At 43.1% G+C, this 18,141-nt stretch overlaps 3 protein-coding genes across 6 annotated transcripts in view; 1 reads left to right on the forward strand and 2 right to left on the reverse strand.

Moving 5' to 3' along the window:
• Positions 1-6,524, reverse strand: part of elmo3 (engulfment and cell motility 3) — a 28,579-nt gene extending 22,055 nt beyond the window's left edge. The window contains exon 1 of the mRNA XM_054775602.1: positions 6,263-6,524. The gene's annotated coding sequence lies outside the window, so the exon portion shown is untranslated. The remainder of the gene's footprint in view (positions 1-6,262) is intronic.
• The window catches only part of fbxl9 (F-box and leucine rich repeat protein), a 41,463-nt gene extending 29,504 nt beyond the window's left edge, over positions 1-11,959 (forward strand). Inside the window, exon 12 of one of the 3 annotated variants that reach the window (XR_008570341.1) lies at positions 11,942-11,959. The gene's annotated coding sequence lies outside the window, so the exon portion shown is untranslated. Of the gene's footprint in view, positions 1-2,318; positions 5,106-11,941 lie in introns of those variants that run through there. The other 2 variants (XR_008570342.1, XR_008570339.1) reach the window with 2 other exon arrangements.
• On the reverse strand, positions 6,837-17,987 carry e2f4 (E2F transcription factor 4). Of its 2 annotated transcripts, none has more exons than XM_054775610.1 (11): positions 17,582-17,987; positions 16,032-16,141; positions 13,741-13,902; positions 12,359-12,402; positions 12,223-12,287; positions 11,974-12,141; positions 11,774-11,858; positions 10,532-10,675; positions 10,019-10,066; positions 9,888-9,932; positions 6,837-8,514 (listed from the first exon to the last, which is right to left on the reverse strand). In XM_054775610.1, exons 1-11 carry the CDS (start codon positions 17,744-17,746, stop codon positions 8,399-8,401), a joined length of 1,152 nt encoding a protein of 383 aa, XP_054631585.1. In that variant the 5' UTR covers positions 17,747-17,987; the 3' UTR covers positions 6,837-8,398. The 2 variants fall into 2 exon arrangements, with proteins under 2 accessions (XP_054631585.1, XP_054631584.1); XM_054775609.1 differs by having other exon boundaries at positions 6,839-8,514; positions 10,532-10,678.
• Positions 17,988-18,141: the final 154 nt, after the last annotated feature.

Genomic DNA, 18,141 nt, shown 5'->3' on the forward strand with positions numbered 1-18,141 from the left:
GGACCCACCATCACCCCTCAATGACAATTGGTGGCCCAATTTGTGGGAATTTTTCAACTCAAACTTCTCATATATCTTATATTTTAATGGACTGTTTTCAACACAGCGCGAGCTGCAGCGCTTTACGGCACGCTCTTCTCCAGCAGATATCTGCAGCTGAAAGAAAATACCCTAACCAAAAACAGTGGATGAACTGTGATGTAAGGGCTAAGCTACGTGCTCGTTCGACTGCATTTGTCATGGGCACCGCTGATGACTACAAAAAGGCCAGATATGACCTGAGGAGGTCCATACGGGAGGCCAAAAGACAGTACAGACAGAAGCTGGAGGGCTACTATTCCACCTCAGACCCTCGGCGCATGTGGGCGGGGCTCCAGCACATCACAGACTATCGACAGCAGAGTAGCATAGCCACGTCCAGCCAAACCACACTTCCAGATGAGCTGAACGAGTTCTATGCCCGCTTTGACACCCAAACTCCTGATGAGCAGAGAGAATGGCTGAACCTGGGGAGCACACAGGACTCACCTCTCATGGTGACATCAGCTGATGTGCGCAGGGTTCTAAACAAAACAAACCCACGAAAAGCAGCAGGGCCAGACAACATCCCAGGACGTGCACTTCTGGTTTGCTCATCAGAGCTAGCTGATGTGCTTGCTGACATATTTAACCTGTCGCTTGCACAAGCATCTGTACCGACCTGCTTTAAGTCCACCACCATAGTGCCCGTACCCAAGAAGAGCAACGTGACCTGCTTGAATGACTATCGCCCTATAGCACTCACTCCTATTGTTATGAAGTGCTTTGAAAGATTAGTCATGACCCACATCAAAAAGAGCATCCCGGCGGCAACTGTGGACCCTCTACAGTTTGCATATCGCCAGAACCGGTCCACGGATGATGCAGTCAACACTGCCATCCACACAGCCCTTTCTCACCTACAGGGCCAGGACACATACGTCAGAATGCTATTTATAGACTATAGCTCTGCTTTTAATACAGTCAGCCCCCACAAACTCACAAATAAGCTCCTCACACTTGGCCTGTCTCCCTCCCTCTGTAACTGGGTGTTTAACTTTCTCACAGGCAGACCCCAGTCAGTCAGAGTCCACAATCGCACATCCAGCTCAAGAATTGTGAGCACTGGGACCCCACAGGGGTGTGTGCTGAGTCCACTCCTCTACACGCTCTTCACCTACGATTGTGTGGCCTCTTAGAACAACACCAGCATCATTACATTTGCGGATGACACTACAGTCATCGGACTGATCACTGGTGGTGTTGAAACATCATACAGAAGAGAGGTGGCGGACCTCATAGCTTGGTGTCGTGATAACAATCTCCTTCTCAATACAGATAAGACTAAAGAGATGATCATCGACCCAAGAACAAGGGAAAAGGAGCCGCATAGACCCCTGTTTATTGATGAGACTGAGGTGGAGAGGGTGAAAACCTTCAAGTTCCTTGGCACACACATCAGCGAGGACCTCACCTGGTCTCACAACACCCAACAAATTCTGAAGAAGTCCCAAAGGAGACTGTACTTCCTGAGAAGACTGAGGAAATTTGGCATGTCCACCACAATCCTGAGTTGCTTCTACAGATGCACTATCGAAAGTGTCCTTACCGCCTCCATCACTGTTTGGTACGGTAACTGTACAACACGTGATAGGAAGGCACTCCAGCGGGTGATCAAGACCTCACAGAACATTGTTGGGGCAGCCCTCCCCTCACTGCAAGACATTTATAAAACTAGAGTCCTACGCAGAACACACAACCTCATCAAGGACAGCACACATCCACAACACTCATTATTCACACTCCTACCGTCAGGCAGACGCTACAGGAGTTTGAAGTCCAGGACCACAAGGCTGGCAAACAGCTTTTACCCACAGGCCATCAGGCTCCTCAACGAAGCACTCGCACACGCCGCACGCAACACACGCACACACTCATAGCACTTTATTTATTTATTTATTTATTTGCATTATTTACTTGTATTAATGTCTCTTCTGTTGTTGTTGCTTAATTTATTGGTATATATGTTTATGTGTTTATGTTTCTTATGTTCTTATTCTTTCTTGTGTTTTCTTTCTTTTCTTGGGAGAATGAACAGGATAAGATTTTCATTGCATGGTATAACTGCTGTTTTACCATGCACATGACAATAAAACTCTCTCTTGAATCTCTGTGTGTCTGATGGCTGGCACGTTAAGTTCCTCTCCCACTCAGGCTTGACAGTCAGTAGTTCAGACAAGAATATGAGGTGCAATCACAGACATCGGGTCATTGCATTATTTTTTTATTTTTTTCCCCAGGCAAAAACCCGCGACCCACTGAAAATGGCTCTGCAGCCCACCTTCGAGTCCTGACCCACCAGTTGAGAACCACTGATGAACAGGATAAGATCTTGGATCGGCATTACTGTACGTCTAGTTCATAGACAGGAGGAGTCATATGTTTAATGCCGCAATAATAAAGTACTAATTTACACAAAAGGCCAGTTGCTTCTAAAAAGGACTAACAGCTCCATGCAACTCTCATTTTCAAACTGTAGTCTGTTCCTCTTTCATCATGCCGTTATAGTGCACTGTGTAAAATTGTGTTTGCACATACTGTATACCGTGTGGACTTAGTCACACACCAACGATACACACTTCCTCCTTAACCTTCAGACTGCACTCCCTGAGGGGACAGAAGAAGCTCTTGTTCCCTCCAACTCTCCCCCACTCCCTTGTCCTTCTCTCTCAGCACATGGAAAGGCTATTTGAAATTCTTCTACGTGTTCATGATGTCAGGACGGCAGAGAGGAGCTGGAACTTGTGCCTGCTTGTGTTCAGAGCGATGAATGGACCCCGCCCTGTGCACGATCTCTGGGATAGTTCACATACCGTGACTCCTGTCTGGAAAAGAATGCTCTCTCTCTCTCCCCCCCCCCCCCTCTCTCTCTTTCTCTCTCTCTCTCTCAGTTTATTGCTATCCTGTCAAAACAAACCACACGTCTTTACCGTCTTCACTTCTCTCGGTCTGGGGCTTCATATTAAGCCATAAAGACAGGCCTTGAACAAGTCAGGTCCCCCTGATTCCAATCAACAGACACAAGTTGGTTTGGAATCATCCGCATGGACGGCATCGTGAGGAAAGTCTAGTGTGCAGCTGCAACAAAAGGTCAACTCACAGCAATTACAACTCCTGCCTTAATCCAGAAGAAGGTTTTATGGCAAGATTGTTCCGGAGCAGCTTATGAACCAGCAATTCAAAAAGGGCAAACTGAGGCTCGTGGTGCATCTTAACAGGCGGAAACCGCGGGTACTGAAATAAATGCTCACACACCAACATACATGAAAAACAATACTAGCAATTGTAACCCGCAAGACATGCTGGGTAACTTCCTGTTGGGCAAATGTACACGTGGGCTCCACAGCGTGCCTTAAGAGTTGTACATTAGTAGTATTGCTATTAGTATACATGTATAATAGTATGTAAGAATGTATTTGTTTGCAGTGCTGTATATTGAACGTTCCTGTATCAGAATATGGCTTTCCTGTATAATAATAATTATACATAAATATACATAAATACATGATACAAAATAAACGTTCCTGCTGCAAAACAATTGTTCCTGTGGCAAAAAAAACACCAAAGCGATCATTACTACAGCTCCAGGGGAAGAGTGAATGTTTCTGCAGCAGAATAATTGTTCCGGCATCAGAATACGAGTTCCTCCACGAACAAACAAATGTTCCTGCATCAGAATATACGTTCCCGCAGCGGAATACACATTCTCGCAGCTGAATAAATGTTACTGCAGCTAAATAATTGTTCCAGCTGCAGAATATCCTTTCCTGTGGCAAAATACCTGCAGTTGTTACTCCTTCAGCATTATTATTCCTACAGCAGAATAAATGTTCCGAGAGTAAAGTGAATGTTGCTGCAGCAGAATACATGTTCCTCTGTAACAGGGGTGTCAAACTCGTTTTCAATGAGGGCCACATCGCAGTTATGGCTACCTTCAGAGGGCCACTTGTAACTGTTAATATATACTGTATGAATATAAATATAACCTCATGATATTATTACACAATGTTTACGAACAAAGTGATGGATAACTTGCTTTGAATTGAGAAGTGAAGTGAAAATGTCAAGGTGACAAGCATTCAGAACATTCAGGGATTTATTTTTGGAATATCTAATCAGATAATGTTACATTTTTAGAAAAACTGCACGCAGTACAAGTTATCCGTCAAAATGAAAGAAGAAATACATTTAAAAGGAAAAAGATGAAGTGCATTATTGACACACATTATTACCAGGCTTTTGCGGGCCACATAAAATGATGTGGCGGGGGCACATCTGGCCCGCGGGGCCTTGAGTGTGACACATGTGCTCTATAAGAATGATTATTCTTACAGTAGAGTAACTGTTCATAGGGAAGAACAAAGATTCCTGCAGTAGAATAATTGCTCCTGCATCAGAATGAATATTCCTGCATCAGTAGAATGAATGTTGCTGCAGCAAAAATCATTGGTTCTGCTGCAGAATATGCAGCAAAAAACTTGTTCCTGCAATTGTTCCTCCACAAGAATGCGAGTCCTACAGTACATTTTTTTTCTCGAAGAACAAAAGTTCATGCAGGAAAAATAACCGTTTCTACATTGGAACACATGTTCCTATGTAAGAATGGTTATTCCTACAGTAGCATGTTCCTTGACAAGAACAAATGTTTCTGCAGCAGAATAATTGTTCCTGCGGCAAAATACTTGCTCCTGCAGTTGCTTGTCCATCAGAATGACTATTCCTACATGCTCCTGCAGCAGAATACACAATCTTGGAACAGAAGAAATGTTAATGCTGCAAAATTATTGTTCCTGCTTTGGAATATTCATTACTGCGGCAATATAATTGTTCCTCCATCAGAATGACTGTTCCTACGGTAGAATAAATGTTCCTGCATCAGTAGAATGAATGTTCCTGCAACAGAATACACAATCTTGGAACGGAATAAATGTAAATGCTGCAAAATTATTGTTCCTGCTTTGGAATATTCATTACTGCGGCAATATAATTGTTCCTCCATCAGAATGACTGTTCCTACGGTAGAATAAATGTTCCTGCATTAGTAGAATGAATGTTCCTGCAACAGAATACACAATCTTGGAACGGAATAAATGTAAATGCTGCAAAATTATTGTTCCTGCTCTAGAATATTCATAGCTGTGGAAAAATACTTGTTCCTGCAGTTGTTTGTCTAGCGGAATGATTATTCCTACAGTTGAACAAATGTTCCTAGAGAAGAGTCAATGTTCTTGCAGTGGAATTGTTCCTGCAACAGAATACATGATCCCCCGTCAAAATGATAAGTCTTGAATTAGTCTTGAATGTTTCTGTAGCTGAATGTTGGTGCAGTTGAACAAACGCTCCTGCGGCAGTAGAATCCATTTCCCTGCAACAGAATGAACAAAACTGCCTGTCCATACACGCGCATGCAAGCCTGGGTGGCAAACAAAAAAGGCCAGGATAGACTTGACTGACTTGCAAATAAAACATGCTTAGCAAGTGGTGTAAACTGCATTCTCACTCATCAGATTGGCGGATCTTATTTTACTCACTCATTAGCCTGATAACACAACAACTTTTTTTTAACCACACAGATTGTGGACCTCAGACCTCACTTTATTCTGAAGTTCCAGTTGCTTATCGTAGCTGATTGAAAGGACAGTAAGGTGGAATGGCAGCTACTGTGCACGGGAATTAAATGTAAAATGACATGTTCAGCAGGTGTGTGTGTATTCTTCCATAAAAGACACAAGGAATTATTTCTGAACCCACAAGTGTGTCTCAGTGCCACCCCCGATCCCTACTGTGTGTGTGTGTGTTTGGAGGGGATTTTTAATGTGACAGGCTAACAGACACACGTACAGATTTTAAACGTAAAACACCAAACTAGGTAACAACTGTGACAATGTGGAGTAAAACTCAGATAATTAACATGCCACTGTCCCTTTATTTCGAAATCACTTTGGGTTTGTATACTTTTTTGCTGGTTTATTTCAGTATGTTGTTGCGGTTACTGTACCTCTCAAAAAGAAGTGTAACTTGGTTGAGCGCAGCCAAAAAAGCGTGGCTTTTTATGTTTGCCATAACATTCGCAGAGACAGGAAACGAAAAAGAAAGGTAACTAATACGATCGAGACTTTTGCAAAAGTGAAAGTAAAAGCTATGTTGGAAGAAACGTGTGAAAAGAGGAGAGAATGCGTCCTACCTGATTAGAAAAGACAAGTCGAGGCTTTCTCTCCCGTAGGAACCGTTGCCCTCGCAGCGACGAACATTTGCAGCCACTCAGAAGGAGTAAAGTCAGCTTTAAAAAGTCCACAATTCCTACATAAATGTCTGCGCTGGCTATAAAACAGCTCCTGTGCCGGGAGGTATGTTTTCTGGATTATAATAAAGTTCCGGGTTAGTTAAGTAGCTCGTGTAGAGATTTTCTTTTCGCAAAGTTGGCTAGGACGTATAGACCTTCCATTTCCGCTTCTGACATTTCAAAACAAAGCTGTGAACCACGCGTTTTACAGGAATAACACAAGAAATGTAATATACAGTTATTAAAACGGCCACGTTCAACAGTTTAATTTGAGAGCTTGCATATATTTGGACTCCCCTTTACACTTTTAATCATATCTGTGGTGAAGATAGCAAATGACTACAATAAAACTGGGATTTATTTGGAAAAGACGGGAACTCGTGAAATTCCGTTTTTTGTTTGCAGGGGGTTTCCTAGATAGAAAGATGCAGTAAATATACCAATTGAGAAGAGCAATGTGCGCTCATTTCATTGCAAATAACTTGGGATTTCACTACCTGCATCTAAAGTCCCCGATACTACCTTCACTACATTTGGCCGTGTTTACGTTCCTAAAAGGACGTCCGTCTGAGTGGACGTGAACGAGCTGCCCCCCTGAGGCGTTTTGGGGGAAATGATTAAATATCAGTAGCTCGTGCACCTAGATTAGAACTGATAAATCACTCCACTTTTTATATGGAATGAATGCTTTAAATGGTGGATGCAGTCATTGAATACAAACAAAAAACACTGTCGTCTTGAAATAATACACATTTATACTGTCACAGATAACAACCCCAAACACTGGTGCCTTTACTTTCATTTGTTGTACACTTCCTCCAAACTGACTTTTACATCATTCCTTATTTAAGACTGAGTGACATTGGAATATTAAAGCTTTACTTGCTGCATTTTCACTTTTTACAGGTATACGACCAACAAGTCTCACCAATGGGATACAGCCAGACAATCTAAAGAGATATCAGTGTTTATTTTATTTCATCTGATGCAAATACACATTGCCTGTTTAAAAAAAAAAAACAGCCATGGGGCCTAGTAACTTAATTTCCATCTCACACACACACACACACACACACACACATTACTCGGTAAGTTGTGCTGAATCATCTCCCCTAAGCTCCAAAGCACTCCTGATTTGTTGAAGGATGAGGCAAACACAATGGCTGGCTGGTGATCCTGGACTAAGTAATTCGTGACCATGTGTTCAGTGTGATGTAAGGTACATCCAGACATGATGTTCTGATGATCTGGAAAATAGCGCTGATAAATTCCATCTCCTATAGTTTGTATAGCCTCAAATGAAAGGCAACAATCCCTTTAAAATTTCTAGCAGATAAAAACGCTATTCTAGTTAGCATACATAAAAAGTATGGAGGAATAAAATACACAAGTGACTATACAGGAATCAGCTATATGAGTATATAGCTATATCAACCAACTAGATCTGCTTGTGTTACAAATGCAATTCATTAGACAATTGGCGGGTGCGCTGCTAAGACAAAATATATATTCTTTATGTACACAAAGATAGTGCATATTTAACCAGCTGCGTTTGGACTGATTCAAACCATGTATGAGCAGCTGGTGGGTGATAAAGGCTGCGCTCCATTAGTCCGCCATGACTCTGGACCTGATAGGAAAATGTTTCTGTTTTTTTTTTTTCTTCCTGAAGACATCGGACTTCATACACACAAGCATCCAAAACACACACACGTAGTATGCACGCACACGTGTAAAGCCAACACACATTCATTTGCAGGTTCAAACATCAGTGAGACACTTACATATAAACAAGAATCCAAAAATAGATTTTGTGTTTTTTGTGTGTGTTTTGATTCTTGGAAAAGCTTCAAATAAAAACGTTGTGTTGTCCCTCGTGGCGCTACGGAGCTCAGGTTGAGCTCCCTGTTCATAGGAGTCTGTCAACACTGATGCCATTTGTTTGCTGCTCACCTTCACTGTTGGTGAAGGGGGGGGGGGGTCATGAGGGGGAACGATAGCTCGGAGTTGCGCCGCTGTGACGGCCATCTTTGGGGGTCAGAGGTTAAGAATGGGGACGTCAAAGAGGTCACACAGGCCTTCTGTCTCATCCAGGTTGTATATGTATTCATGGTCGCTAGGTGGCGGGGACAGACGCAGGAGAGGCGAGAAAACTGGAGGTGGAACAGCAAAAGAAAGAGAAGTGATTGACGAGTAATTCCACACATTACTGGAGGAGTCTCCACACTGTTAGGCTCCAAGATAAAACATATCTCCAGAACTAGACATTTTTTTCCAGCAGAAAACACCTCTTTTTACCTTACGTCGGTAATAATTTATAAATACAGCAATCCCTTGTTTATCGTGGTTAACTGGTTCCAGACCCGATCGTGATAAGTGAATTTCCGCCAAGTAGGATTCCTTATTTGTAAATATATTTTCGTAGTTAAGATTCAAGAGATTCAAGAGAGTTTTATTGTCATGTGCATAGTACAACAGCAGTTATACCATGCAATGAGAATCTTATTCTGTTCATTCTCCCCCTTAGAGCATAGACCTTCTAAATATGTTTTTAAAAACTATTGGAGCCCTCTAGACATGAGCTAGCGCCCCTATAGTCACCTTTTGCACTCGTATTACCCAATAAAATCCACATAACAAAGGATGTGATGTCGGGGGTTACGAGTTGACTTTTAGCTTGGCGTGGGTTACGGCTCCAACACTACCTTGTGTTAGGAATTACTGTGCCTGTTGTGATATGTGATAAAGCCTGTTCTAGCCATCACGTCTGGTGCTTGTGTGTCTCACGGAACATTACAGCAACATTACTGACACCTAGTGCCCAGTGTAAAACACTACATATCCTCACAGCGTCTTTGAATGCATCTGCCTTATAATGCCTTATATTGGTATTATAGTTCATTTAGCCATTTTTATGCTTTAACATTTAGGTAAGAATACATCAAATTGCATATTAATATGCATATTAAAAAAAAGCTGTATTCAACCACAAAACAGAATAATTGATATATTTTTGAAAAACCGTGAGAGTGACGCCGCAAATTTCGAAGCGCGAAATGACGGATTATTGTTCATGATAATACAGGTAAAATGTACCCTTGTTAAAAAAGGGGACTTTTTTACATGTTTTTGTCTTAATGCGTCACTGATAATGTTATTTCCTCAAGTGTTGAGATTTCGCAATTTGTTTGGCAGCCCTTGAACACCCCACAGTGGTGTGCTGTGAGACGTAAGAGTGTGTTTGGCTAAGGAAGCACTAGCTTCCACTGACCTCAAAACCTGCAGCGAGGTGAACACAAGTTAACGTATGATCCCACGTCGTGACTGGAATTGCAGCAGCCAAGCAGTGTGGATTATGTAGACGTGGCTCGGAGAAATGCCTTCTCTAGCCTGCCAGCCTGACCACCCGACTAAAGGCTACACCGTGAATCGAATTCCGTCTGTTCATCGATCATCTTACATAATTAAGTGAATGGCTATAAAAACACACAACATCAAGCGTTTTCTGCTCAAAGGATGTTCTTACCTTCTGAGGACATGAGGTCCTCCAACAAATCGCCGCTCATAATCTCTGCGAAACAGAGCATGGATGTGGGAGATGTTTTTTTGTAAGACGGTCACAGCACGACTCAACACCGTTTGAGTAATTCAGCTTACCTTTCGTTGGATCAAACATTTCTGAGAGCTCTTTGGGAAAGTCCAGCACTGGATGGAAACCAATAGAAATATGTTAAGTTACTACAGTGCACAAGAAACAACTGCACAGTTAGCATCAACCTGTGGAAAAAATACAGTGTTACCTCAGTTTTCGTACGTCCCGCTTTTTGTATGAAGTTTTCGTATAAAGTATGGGTAATCATACGGACAAACAACACGCCTAACAAACTAGTCCGTTTGAATCGGATGCCAAAGCAAAGCACCCCACGCGCTGGTGACTTAGTCTCTGTGCCTTTTTTTTTTTTTTTTTTTTTTTTTTTAAATTGCACAACCACTGCAAAATAACCCACCACGGGGCCAAAGAATGTTGCGAGTTCCTTTGGAGGGGATTACTAATGACAACCAAGGTACCACTGTACATTAATAAATTAAGAAAAAATAAATACACCTTGCACGTGCACATGACTCTGCAAACGAAAACACCTGGAGAAACGCAACAGGGGAGCTACTCACGCTCAGACGGGTCCGACTTAATGGGTTCAAACGCTGCGGATGCTGAAGATGACACAGATCCATCCAATGAGGCGGAGGACTGAAGTTGCTGAGTAATGGCAGAAGGGGCGTCTGTGGTTGGAGTGAGTGGTGTGGTGCTGGTCACTTCTGAAACAAAAGCGACCATGTGAAACACAGCAGAAGCCGTTTATGTCGATGCACCGCGGGCCGGCCGGCTCACGTAGAAAAAAGCGGTCGTCGACGTAACCGAAACTGAAATTACCACATTTACTTGGAACTTTGGCGAAACATAAGGAGAATGGGTGACAAGAGAGGATTTTTTTTTTTGATCCACGGCAGGTGGTTGACAAGGTGGTTGACGTGGTTGGCAGTACTCCTCTTTCGAACCGAAGATTAATTTACAAGCTAGCAAGCTAGTGATGACACAGGAGACACAGCAAGGCGGCACAAAGGCGATTGATTGACAATGGTCTACAGCCAATCAGGACACAGAAAACAATGAGCGGTGCAGACAGACGAGAGAGGGAAGAGAGAGGCACTCAACTTCCCACAATGCAATTCTTCTTAAAGGGCCACGCTCGACCTGTAACAGCGTTCATACGCTGTAATAAAAAAATGCTACAAAACAGCAAATCCACGAAAGGTGAACCACAATATGAGCGAGGGAACACGTAGTATGTTTTCAAATGATATTTTAGACTCTTGTCCAACTGAGCTGCTGCGGTAATTTCATTGTATGTCTTGACTACAGTGACAATGGAGCTTTTGTACGTGCACACATTTTCCTTCTGGTCAAATACTGGGTGCATGTTGTTAGTTGCTGTGGTAGAATCTCGGTTAATAGTGCCATGGTTGTATTTTGAAGCTTATTTTGCACTGAACAGGAAGTGTGCATGTTTAAATGCTGTGCAACTTGACAGTAGTTATGTCGCTGTTGCCGTGTCACGCTGCTTAGCAGTAACCTAAGTTAACGGCACTAAAACACGTGTCAACCTAACCAGCGGTTCTCAATTCTTTTCTGTCATTACAATAAGGTTGTAATGATGAGATCTGCTGAACTGGAACTGCTAACCGACTTTGAATGACACTGAACCCATGAGAAAAACCTCATAACTTCAGTATTTTTGGCCTGTTTTGAGATCTCAAGTACTAATACACAAAATGTGAACTTAATCAAGTACACTGAGGTGTACTCTGTGCACAAAGGATCTGTACATCCATTATATCAACTTTCGGGCCCACCTGTAACTGAGGTTGGCTGGCTGGCTGCAATGGCTGATGGTGAGGCAGAACCAAGCTTTGGCGGTTCTGGAACTGCTTTAGGAGCCTGGAGGGAGCAATTGAGAAAGGCATGGAAAATACACTGAAATCAAAAACACAAGTGGAAGAGTTTGTTCGTGTGATTTACAGAAATCAAAGCCAAGTCTGAAATCTGTGCGCACCTGGGAGGAGGCTGACGATGCTGGGAGGCTCTGAAGGACGTCGTCTGGAGGCGGGACAGGCAAAACTACTGGAGAGGCACTGGAGGAGTCCTTATTGACCAGTAAAACTTCAATGGGGCCCGATGAACTTTTCAGACGGATCTGGTATTTTCTTTGTCCATTCATAACCTGCGTGTTGACACAAAGGTGGTGCTCAGAGGCGACACAGGTGAGCAGCAGCTGGACTTGTGTGACAAAAACTGAACGTACAGCTTCTGGTATGGGCACCTCTAGTTGCGTGCCAATGGGGGCGCGTATCGCTAGGAGGGTGTCACCTGTGGAAGGACACTTGATACGTGAAGGAGCTTTTTGAGGTGGTCAGGTTAGAGTGAGGAGAAATGATTACCTTTGAAAGCTCCACAGAGGTCCTCATGTTTGACATATGCCATAGTGCAAACAGGTTAAGGATACCAGCAACGGTGGAACAACAGTACCACATACAGTAAATAAGACCTGGCCGCGACAAGTGAATTTCAGCCAAGTAGGATTCAATCTGAATTAATAAATTGAATATTTTCATAGTTGCAGCATAGAAAACCCGTTTATGACCTTCTAAAAACAGTTTTTAACATTATTAGGGCCCTGTATACATAAAATAACCCCCGTCAGCCACCTTTATACTAGTATTACCTAATATAGTATACATAAGTGGTAAGACATAACTTCCACGTTAGCGTTGGGAAAATTCCTTGCTGTTGTAGCAACTGGCTTTGTTTACACCACATTGTGCAACTCACTACGCTTAGGCTACAGGATCTTTTCAGGGACATAAGCCGCTTTAAGCAAAGAAAGCTACTGAGCTAACTAGTTAGCCTCCAATTCATTTATTCTAAACCTAAGAACAGGTTTGAAACCCAGCGGTGAAGAAGGACAAATTAAGAAGCCAAAAACGTACCACTTCCACACGGAATGGTAAAAGTACTTTTTTTTTTACTATGTCATGTAAGACCATGGCTGACTCCATACAGTGCAAGTTAAGGTAAGGTAAGGTAACGTCTCATGACCAGAATACTACATGTGATTTGTCTATTTTTTTAAAATTAATAATAGGCCTTAGTCAACCACAAAACAGCAATCATTTATCAATTAATTTTTGAAAAACCGCAATAGAGTGAGAGAGCGCTGTTCGAACCGCAATGTAGTGAGGGACGACTGTACTTTGTTTGCTTTGGTCCACATTAGCAGATGGGCTTGTAAACTCGGTGTTTCCCCTGGAAATCAAGCAACTAACAGTAACATGTGTTCCCCACGCCTGTTTATGGCTTCAAATTGGAACAAATCATTTTAAAAAACAGGCTTCACTACACATCTAAAAATAAAGCCTGTAGCTCTGGCAGCTAACATTTGTGTGCTCCTGTCCCACTCCTTCCTGTTACGTTGCTGTATCCGATATATAGCATCTATTACGTTGGTTCAGAGTTACAGAATGTGTGTAAAACGTGGTAAGTGCACAATCGCGCTTCTTGGAGATACACACTCTGTCAGAGACAGGCACAGACAAACACAGCTCATTAGCATTAAAGCTCCAGACACACAAAACAGCATCTTCCCATAAGCGGTTACTAAAAGCACATTTAAACTGTCTAGATTCCAGCATCAGTGTTACAATTTGGCTACGGCACCTCCAAATACACCATTGTGGGACCTCTGAGACGTATTCAAAATAGTTGAAAACTACAATAACATGGGCCCGTCTCGTGCAGGAAAACGGACTACTAATGAGGATATGGACTATTGTTGGAGTCGTCTGTCACATTCTTGATGCTCTGCTGCACCCAGACTCTCTGCTGGTCCAGCTCATGTTCCCTAATGGCCAGATCATCAAGTTCTGCCTTCAGATCAATCAGTTTGTCCGCTATTTCCCTGGTGTTACAACCTGGACCCACACCCCTGAAACACAAAGACAGACAAACGATCGGAAACAGACAGGTGGAAGGACAGTTGTCCCTCTTAAAAACATTTTTTTTCATGTTTATTTTATTAATTATGTGCATTCTTAATCTGTTCATGGAGCCGACGTGAATATATTTGTGAAGTTCTTGACACACACACACACACTGTGGTATACATTAACAGAGCCAATGGACCTCCAACAAAGCGGCCTGAAGCTTGCAGGGCTTGAGAAAAACGCAGGGTTCATGATGGTGTGTTTTTAGCTGCGACACAAACCCTTTCAAGCTGAAACTGTGCTACTTAACTTGATTTGCATGACCTGCTTTCACATTCAGTGACCTGACAGACCTGAAAACAGACTCACCGTTAAAACAAATGAACATTTCAAGCCCATTTTGAGTTTTTCCTTCACCGTTTGCATTTTATTTCTAACAGTTTTTTTTTCCCCGTAATGTCCACTGCTCTTCTGACCTTAGAAAGTTTTGACACATGGACACCTTCACATGTACGACAAAGAAGAAAAGGTCATGCAATAAACTGAATTATAGGCAAGCAGTGTTTCATACCTGTCACCATTTCCAGAAAATGTTCTGGGGTCTCATCTACAGTATAAAAGAAAGTTAAAATACTAACTATTAAACCGGGAAGGCAATGGGAAAGAAGGGCAAAATACGTTATTTTCCCAGTGAAAACGGGAGCGTTGGTAATTACACATTTTAGCCAACTATCGAACATCTCAATACAGCCACATGCACACTCAGTATTTTTGTACACTGGTTGCTAGATTCATGCCAGTACCGCAGCATGCCATTGAAATAATATGCTCCCATTGTGTAAGTGTGCCTGGTGTGCTGCATAAAGACATGAACTAGTTGAAAACCAGGCGATCAAACAGCCGTGAAAGCTTATCTTGCGTGTCAGACACGGGGGCTATCCACACGGAAACGTTTTCAGGTCAAAACGGCAAAGTATCGTTCTGGGTGACCTGCAACGTTACTTTTTGAAAACTTCCAGAGTGGGAAAACCTGAAAATGTCGGCTTGTCGTTTTCGTGTAGACGAGCAACCCGCTTCTTTTTGAAAACGATGACGTCACCGGCCCATCATCTAAATATTTCGACCAGCATGACTCAACCCCTGTTGATATTCTCTTGCTATTTTGTTGTCTCATACTCCATAACAACTCGCACAAGTAATTCCACTTCTCGTAAGTTTAGATGAGCCTTGGAAAGCGGAAGACGACGGACGTCTGCGCGTTCTTTCTTGTATGGTTTGGTGTGTCACGTGGTTCCGTCTGCGTGTCTGTTCCCAGCGCCACACGTAGGTGTCCCTTGTGTGTTACATCGTTTGGGATAGACAGGGGCATCTTACCGCCGAGTTAGCTGATCCGTAATCAGAATAATAAAAGATGAAAGTTGCATCTCCGTGTGTCTGTTCAAGATTGCCGCGGGGGGAGCAATAGCAAATCAAGAGGGAGGGGAGCTGAATGTCAGCTGACTGACATATGCCATCAACCCAAATCACTTTCATGGTAGCTCGTGGTCGATGTAATGGGCACCCCTGATCTATAGTGTTCTGTTGTGTGAAAATTCTTTCTGCATTTCCATGACCATTTTGGAGTTAACTTTGGTTTCAGTATAAATATTGTCTGTTGTTGGTCACTGCAAACTGCAGCGTGTTCATACTAAGCTCCACAAGCCACCGTTCTCTGCATTTTTTTAGTTGTTTTATGAACTTTTCCCCCCTCTAAGATGGACTTAGTAATCACATTTTCCAGAATCCCCCTGAACATTTTCCACATGCGAGAACAGCACATTTTCGCTCCAACTAGCTACCGATAGTTTTGTTTAACTCCCGCCAGTATTGAAGCCGGTGACGACTGCAACCGGATGTGATGTCACATGCAAGCCAGCAACAGTGGTGTCAACGCACAGATTGTACAAAACCCCCCCCCCAAAAAGTCTGTTATTTGGCTGAACTGGATACTGAATAAAAATTGGCGTCAACTGAATTAACAAAATGACAGGACTGGTCACTCACGGCTGCCTGGTATTCACATACATATCCGTAAGAAGGTATCATGGCTGGTTAACACGTCACTAAATACAGTATGACTGAGTGCCCTTACTTCCATTGGATACTGTTCTTGGACTTTTTCTCTATCAGTCCAATTCCCTCCAGCACATTAGTGATGTCGTAGATCCGCCGCTTCTGCCGCACTGCCAAGGTGTCTGCAGCCTGAATCACAGCACAAAAACAAAGAATTCAGCATTTACTACTGAAGTGTCATTTAAATAATGCACAACAACAGCAACAAGCAGACGCAGAGACGGCTGTTTATGGCATCAAATTCAGCGCCTGCAGACCAATAAGGAAAACTACAATTGTTCAACTTCCTTCCAAGTTGCGGGGTTGTGCGAAGGTGGTGCACAATAGCGCGATGATAACTGCAGTGTGTGCATGCTGATAAGTCGATGCTGTGTCACCGGGGCCCGCAGGGGCACCCTCTAAACGCTTTGACAATTTAAGACCCAATTATGTATCAACAAGCACAGTAATCACTAAACATTACAAGAAATAGACTAAAAATGGCATAAAGTAGGGCTGCAGCGTTCTGCAAAAAATGTCAATCACAATTTTCTTGCTTGGACTCGAGGTCTGGATTCACTGGGACAATTTTTCTTCCGCACACAACCATGGTCAGGGCCATGAGCTTGCATTTTAAAGAAATCTCACTGTTTTTATGATATTATCATTATTATTAGACATGCTGCTTTAAAGAAACGTCCAATGACCTTTCTGCTCTGAAGACTGAAAATAATCCATCACGGCAAAAACATGGCACACTCGCTCACTTGATGGTACATCCAAACATGCAATAAAGACAAGTCAAGCCAGCGACGCTTGCCAGTGGCGTCAGTCCTCAGCGGGTAGAACCTGGGCAGTGGGACCAACTCGCCCCAGCTGCCAAGGCTCGCTGGAGGAGATCGAGGAGAAAGTGTCACGCCAAGGACAGTGCAGAGTGAGTCCTTGAGTGAAATAGCAGCATTTGCCTGTGATGCAGTTTGTTTGGTAAAATTCCCCCAAATTGTAATCATTTAGAAATTTCATTGCATGTTTTTTGTGCAGCACTACTGCTGATATTTTCCTGGATTTACAATTACGTTGTAATTTTAAGTATACTGTATTACATGACATAACGTGTGTAACATTCATTGTCGTTGTAGTTAACGAGTTCAAATACATGCTTTTTATGCCAAACCTAACAATATGTTCAATGACTCGATGACGGTACATTGTTCGTGGCTAAAGATGCAGTACGAGAATGAGAAAGGAGCGACAAAAGCTGACCCACTTTGTGCACTTGCAATCTGCAGGGGGGCAGCCCCAGAAAAAGTTGATCAGGCAGTGTTTCCCCACATGCAAATTTGTGTTTTAAAGCAACCCGGATGCTAACGAAGGATATATTACCAGTCAAAAGTTTAGACACTTCCTTGTGCTAACAGGAATGGGAAAGAGTCCCCAAACTTTCGACTGGTAGTATAGCTTGTTATTGCACATTCGAATGAAGACTGTCAAGAAGCTAGGCTATGCTAACAGGCAGGCTAGCAAAAGTGCATAGAACCTAACCACAGCAGATGACATGTGCTAGCTAAACAACAAAGACTGCGTGCTCACAGCTTTCAGATCCAGTACTCCGTCTTTCGCCTCTTGCAGCAAAGTTACAAACTTAGCAGTGAGGAGTCCCAGGCTTTTTTCGTGCCTGCTGGGTGTCTGTGGCTGCAAGGGATCTCCCATAGCTCCCAGTTCGCCCCTGTTACTGGCCGACTCTAGCTCCATCATCTCTCGACTCTCGGGACCAGCGCCGTAGTCCCTCTCCTGCCTCCCCAACCAAAACCTAGGAAGCGAGCCCAGGAAAGCACGCTCCGCCGCCCTAGTCAAATGAACTAAAGGATGGCGATGTGTGTGGCATAAGCGCGTTTTAGTGCTCCTTCCTGCGCGGACTTGCTCCAAAATACTGCACTAAATCAACCGGTGTAAACGAAGGCGATGATTCATTGAGCGAGCTTTCGGTTGGGAGAGCCGTTGGCCACGCGAGGTATGACGGGACTGTTCAAGCAGCGGAGGGAGCATTCGTCAGTGACTCGTGTTTTCAAACGCGTACAACACAGCCTTGGTTGACGTATGCACATTAAAAATCAAATGTGTGGGTGTACTTTAGAAAATAAATCAATACA

This window comes from Dunckerocampus dactyliophorus, chromosome 5, assembly GCF_027744805.1.
Source record: "Dunckerocampus dactyliophorus isolate RoL2022-P2 chromosome 5, RoL_Ddac_1.1, whole genome shotgun sequence".
NCBI lineage: Eukaryota > Metazoa > Chordata > Actinopteri > Syngnathiformes > Syngnathidae > Dunckerocampus > Dunckerocampus dactyliophorus.